The following is a 6,591-nucleotide window of genomic DNA, read 5'->3' as shown; positions in this document are numbered from 1 at the left end:
TAAAGACACAGTGGTGTGAAGGATCATGGTTGCTCTGAGTGTGGGAAGACTTTTTTTACTGATGGTGCACTGAAAGTGCACCTGATAGTTCACACTACAGAAACACTCTACAAGTGTTACAACTGTGACAAAAAGATTCAACACGTGTCAATATATGTGAAAAGACATGAGAGAATCCACACTGGAGAGAAACCATATACATGTGATCAGTGTGGGAGAGTTTTGGACGAAAAGTACATCTTAACAAACACTTGACAGTCCACACTGGAGAGAAGCCGTACAAATGTGATCAGTGTGGGAGGGGTTTTACACAAAAAGACCTCCTAAATGTTCACATGACAATCCACACTGGAGAGAAGCCGTACACATGTGATCAGTGCGGAAGAGTTTCAGAATATCAAGTGTTTTTAGAAGTCATCTGCTTATTCATTCAAATGAAAGACTTTATAACTGTGACCAGTGTGGTAAACATTTCTTTAGAACAGGCGCCCTAAATAGGCATCTGAAAGTTCATACAAAGGAGAAGCCTCATCTGTGTTCTTTGTGTGGAAAGAGTTTTAGTGAACGGGATGCTTTAAAAATACACCAGAAAAGACACAGCGGTGTGAAGGATCATATTTGCTCTGAGTGTGGGAAGGCGTTTTTTACAGATGCTGAAGTGAAAAGCACAAGGTAATTCACGCTACAGAAACACCTTTTAATTGTTCACACTGTGACAAGAGATTTAAACGGTCCGTATATCTTAAAGTACATGAGAGGATCCACACGGGAGAGAAGCCGTATCACTGCAATTCATGTGGCAAGAGTTTCACTCAATTATATTCTCTAACCTATCACAAAAAAAGATGCATGTCTGAAATTACAGTAAGTAATTTAAATATTGATCTGTACTTACAGATGTGATGCTGTGGAGAGCCACATCAAGTAATTATTTTGGTAATCAATTAATCAGAGATAAAATTATTGACTGATTGCTGATTATTTCAGGCTTATCAGAAGCTTTTAATGATTATTAAGCTTTTGTAGTTCAAATGTTATATCTATTCTGACTAATAAATAAAACAAGGAAATCACTTGGAAAATGTCTTTTTGATAAACTTTTAGTAAACTGAATTGATCTCCTTCAGGTTTTCTGTCATCTTCAGAAGTCTTCAATGAAAAAACTTTGCTTAGAACGAAAAACAAAACAGAAGGGTATTTATTACAGAATACATAGGAGACTAAAATATTTATCTTCAAACTATCATTATTTAAATAGAACTAAAAAATTTAAAATATTAATGTAAAAAAATATATATATATATATATATAATAAATTGTAAATATTGTGACTACTAGGTAGAACAAAGGGAAGTTAATTTAAATTTAAAAGATCTAATATATTTTCTATGAGGTTAAGGTCAGGCGAGTTTGCTGGCCAATTAAGAGCAGGGATACCATGGTCCTTAAACCAGGTACTGGTAGCTTTGGCACTGTGTGCAGGTGGCAAGTCCTGTTGGAAAGTTAAATCTACATCTCCATAAAGTTGGTCAGCAGCAGGAAGCATGAAGTGCTCTAAAACTTCTTGGTATACGGCTGTGTTGACCTTGGACCTCAGAAAACAAGTTGACCAACACCAGCGGATGACATGGCACCCAAACCATCCTTACTGTGGAAACTTTACACTGGACCTCAAGCAATGTGGATTGTGTGCCTCTCCTCTCTTCCTCCAAACTCTGGGACCCTGATTTCCAAAGGAAATGTAAAATTTACTTTCGTCAGAGAACATAAATTTGGACCACCCTGCAGCAGAACAGTGGTTTTTGAAAGTGAGATGCTTCTGACGCTGTCTGTTGTTCAAGAGTGGCTTGACACAAGGAATGCTACAGCTGAATCCCATGTCTTGCATACGTCTGTGCGTAGTGGTTCTTGAAGCACTGACTCCAGCTGCAGTCCACTCTTTGTGAAACTCCACCACATTTTTGAATGGGTTTTGTTTCACAATCCTCTCCAGGGTGCAGTTAACCTTATTGCTTTTAGACTTTTTTTCTAACACATCTTTTCCTTCCTTTCGCCTCTCTATAAATTTGCCTTGGCACATAGCTCTGTGAACAGCCAGCCCTTTTGCAGTGACCTTTTGTGTCTTGTTCTCCTTGTGCAAGGTGTCAATGGCGTCTTTTGGACACTGTCAAGTCAGCAGTCTTTCCCATGATTATGTAGCCTACAGAACTAGACTGAAAGACCATTTAAAGGCCTTTGCAGGTGTTTTGAGTTTATTAGCTGATTATTGATTAACAATATTCTAATTTTCTGAGATACTGAATTTGTGATTTTCCTTAGTTGTCAGTCATAATCATCAAAATTAAAAAAAAAAAATATGCAGTTGAAATATATCAGTCTGTGTGTTATGAATGAATATAATATACAAGTTTCACTTTTTGAATGGAATTAGTGAAATAAATCAACTTAATGATATTGTAATTAAATGGCCAGCACCTGTCTAAAACCGCACTGAAGCTCCACACCCTAAACAGTTGGTGGCGGTAATGCACCAAATTGGTATGCCAACTGCCAATAAATTTTAAGAAGAAGAAGCTAGCGCCATCAAACAGCTTCGAGTCTTCTGAGGTGAGATATTTCGTACATTTTTATACAGTTATATGCATACGGCTTATCAAAGCAAAGTTTTACAGGGTCGTTTTGTGTTGTTTTAATCTGGTGCTGTTCTATTTGTGCGTCTTTTCTGGCGTCTGCTGACTGAACCAAACAGCCTTTCCAAATCATACGGAATCCTCCTGTATTTAAGCCGTATGACCACCCAAACGACACGAATAACAAACTTTAAATTTAAACTACTTTTTGACACTGTTGTTTGGTATGGCATGCTGTTGAAGGCGTTTAAGACCCAGAAAACCCTGGTAGTTTCCGCATCATAGCGAGAGCTTAAATTAGATTTATTAGATAAATATTAAATTTATTCATATTAGTGTAATGTTGTGATAAATTCACAAACCCATCTTCTAAATTGTTACTTCACTGACTCTTTTGAAAATTAATTGTTTTTGGATTAAATGTGCATTACGGGGCTCAACGATAAGGATTTTTTTCCCCCTGCTGTGGTTCAAGTTATGGTGCAAGGCATTGCTTTGTATAACGTTAATCATAATTAAATATATTACAAAAATAATGCTTTTGATTCTTATTTTTGTTGGAGTGCAGGTACAGAAATAAAAAAAATCAAATAACATTTGGCCAACTCTCACCAGGAGCTATTCTGCCTTCAAAAGTAGTATTTTTGAAGGCTTGGTCTCTATTTTAATCTGAAATACTGCAAATAGATAGTTGAAAATGTATTAATAAATAAACAAAATAGATTTCTTTTTTTTTCTTTTTTGCTATTTTCAGTGGGGAAAATATCATAACTATCACATAAATATTACTTAGTACCATACAATTCTCTCAAAATATTAAATAAAAATATTATCAAACAAAAATATTAAAATGATTATAATGAAGAAAAAAAAGATGCATTTCAGTGTGTCTGCTCACTTTTGACTAAGTGTGACTCCCAAATGAGGAGCACACATGGGTTAAAAATAAAGAAAGAAAGAAAACGTGTGTATTCTGTGGCACGTGATAAATAATTAGGTGCCTATTTTGGCCTATATTCTATAGGAGACAGTGGCCCCTTAAGTTATTTTTCTTTTTTCTGGATCCCTGTTACTGATTAAGGAAAAACATTTAAATATTGGATAAAATATTGTTAAATCTAATAAGTATTCAAAATAGTCATCATATAACAGTTTTATTATTCTTGCTATTACACCAGGGTTAATTTTTATTTGTTTTTTTACATTAGTCTTATGACTTTTACTGAAATTGACTTTATCTCGCTTTTATTTAAGTCCTGATGGAAGAGAATGAGGAGAGTGAAGAGCTGACTGAAGCTGAGGAGAAACAGGATGTCAAAACTGGTGTAAAATCGAAGAGTCGAAGAAGAGTCCAAAAGTCCAAACAAATTCAAGTTCACAAGAAAATCCACACTGGAAAGAAGTCGCACACATGTGATCAGTGCGGGAGGAGTTTCAAACAAAAAACAGGCCTTAAGGAACACATGAAAATCCACACTGGAGAGAAACCCTACACATGTGATCAGTGCGGGAAGAGTTTCAGTAAGGCGAACAGCTTTAAATTACACCTGCGTTATCATTCTGGGAAAAGACCCTATACCTGTGATCAATGCGGTAAAGATTTTTTCAGGACAGATGCCCTGAAGAACCACCGGAAAGTTCATACACAGGAGAAGCCTCACATTTGTTCTCTGTGTGGAAAGAGTTTCACTGAGCTGGCTGCTTTAAAAAAACACCAGAAAAGACACAGCGGTGTGAAGAATCATATGTGCTTTGATTGTGAGAATGTATTTTTTGATAGTGCTCAACTGAGACGGCACCAGAGAACTCACACTGGAGAAAAACCTTACAAGTGTTCACACTGTGACAAGAGTTTCAGTCAGTCAGAACATCTGAAAACACACGAGAGGGTCCACACCGGAGAGAAGCCGTACCCATGTGATCACTGCGGGAAGAGTTTTGCCCGAAAAGGACACCTTAAGGGTCACATGAAAACACACACTCGAGAGAAGTATCACTGCCCTCCGTGTGGGAAACGTTTTGCTTCGTCCTCATCTTTACTCAATCATACAAGAAACAAATGTCTAAAATCATAGTAAGCAGTTAATTTTCAGATCCAGGACTGAACACAACAGTGTTCTCACTATATGTGGCACGATGCAACAAACAATCTCTTGAAAAATGTGCCTTAAACAGCTGTTTTGAGAGACAGAAAAAAAAAAAATACATATGATATTCCTCCCAAAAGAGCCAAATCTAAAAGTTGTATTCTTTCATAGAATTTTGTTTTAGATCTAATTATGCTATGATTTTTGTATTGTTAAATGTAATAAATTGTATTCTTATAATGCATATGCATCACTTAAAGTGCTTCAACCATCATCTTGTCAGGGTTGTTTAGTTCTGTAAATTCATTGTGTTTTAGCTGGGTTTTGTTCTGTTATCTGTTTGCGGGCTTGCCATCTGCTTTAATAAAAAGTAGCTACATTTGTCATGTCGCCTGTGGCTGGGGATACAATAAATCTCCAAAAATAAATACATCAATTAGAAAGTATATCTCCTTTTTTATTGCCCTCCCTGTATGGTTGATGTAGTGCTGAATTCTGACCCCTGCCAGATTATTACCCTCCTAGTATTGGTAGGTTTAGAGTTAGGTGTTGGGGAGGGTTTATGATTGGGGCTGGGGTTAGGATTAAACAATCAGGTAGCGATTTCAACTAAGGGTGTAACAATTTGAAAAGATCCTTGAAAGACATCCTTCATTTTGTTTCCTTCATTCATGTCGTTAACATCCTATAGGTATGGTAAAGGCTGATGGGCTTTTACTCTTACACTAACTCCACCTACAACCGTGTGTTCAAATAGTCCCTGCTAAAATCTAATTCTAAACCATAAGCCATTTCAACTGAAAGATGAAGGCTGTGATATTAATTTTATCCACTAGACCAGAGAGATGAATCTTCTAAGCCTTTTTTCAGTTTTATTGAAAATAAATGTGTAAAACCATAGCATAGTTACATTAGTTTCATATTATTAGTCTGCATAGAAATATTTTATTACCATTTTATAAACTAAAGCAAATAAACTGTGATGATGTAAGAAATGTTGAAGGTGTCTGAATACATTTTGGTTTGACTGGGAAGAATATCTGAAACAACTGCTATTACAGGTACGGGGGTCCAGTGCGGCTGCCATTTGCCCCTGGATCAGGTGGCAAAGTATTCTGTTACGATGGAGATGTGAAGGCATAATAAAATAAATTAAATTACAGACATAAAGAATTATAACCTTTTACTAGTTAAAATTTAATCCCTGATATCAATAATTATCATTTTAGCTAGTGAAAATGTAATTGTTGAAATTAAGAATAAACAAAGTTAATAGTGAAAATTGAATTGTTGATATCAATAATTCATATCCGTCGGATTAATAAAAGTCAGTATGGTTTGCCTATTGCATTTTTTCAGGATATATTTTTTTGCTATCAAGGATAATATGTACTGGTAGAAATTTAATTGATGATATCAATAATTCAATTTCTGCGAGTGATGATGTCACTGTTGATATCAAGAATTAACATTGACACTAGTGGAAATAATTGCTGATATCAAAAATAGCAGAAATCGAATTCCTAATATCATTAATTAACATTTTAACTTTAAAAAAAATATATATATATATTATTGATATCAATAACTCATATCCTCAGAAAAAAAGAAAAAAAAAGTCAAAAACGGCTTCCCATATACCGGTGATGATCCGATCCTTGAATTATGAACGAAACGGCTCTAGCAGTGGGCGTGTGGTCACTCATACTCTGCTCGTGCTCATCGTCAGTTCTCTTTTCTCAGTAGTTCAGTCAATGTACTTTTCGAGTAACTGAATAACTCGGGATATGGGTTTAATTCGAGTCTGAGGGAGTGTCAGGCACGTTTATAGACCGATTAATATAGGTAATTCGTGGATTGGTGCGTACTGGAGA

The 6,591-nt window shown here is 35.7% G+C and overlaps 1 protein-coding gene across 1 annotated transcript; it reads left to right on the top strand.

Moving 5' to 3' along the window:
- The first annotated feature begins 2,408 nt into the window (after positions 1-2,408).
- On the top strand, positions 2,409-5,116 carry LOC113100680 (zinc finger protein 239-like). Its single transcript, XM_026265311.1, has 2 exons — positions 2,409-2,607; positions 3,885-5,116. Exon 2 carries the CDS (start codon positions 3,890-3,892, stop codon positions 4,703-4,705), a length of 816 nt encoding a protein of 271 aa, XP_026121096.1. The 5' UTR covers positions 2,409-2,607; positions 3,885-3,889; the 3' UTR covers positions 4,706-5,116.
- Positions 5,117-6,591: the final 1,475 nt, after the last annotated feature.

The sequence above is a fragment of the Carassius auratus genome, unplaced genomic scaffold, assembly GCF_003368295.1.
Source record: "Carassius auratus strain Wakin unplaced genomic scaffold, ASM336829v1 scaf_tig00217332, whole genome shotgun sequence".
In the NCBI taxonomy this organism is placed as follows: Eukaryota; Metazoa; Chordata; class Actinopteri; order Cypriniformes; family Cyprinidae; genus Carassius; species Carassius auratus.
This window is presented reverse-complemented; position numbering and strand designations above follow the sequence as displayed.

Coding starts and splice junctions, on each gene's coding strand:
- LOC113100680 (XM_026265311.1), top strand. CDS start 3,890: ATGGAAGAGAATGAGGAGAGTGAAGAGCTGACTGAAGCTGAGGAGAAA.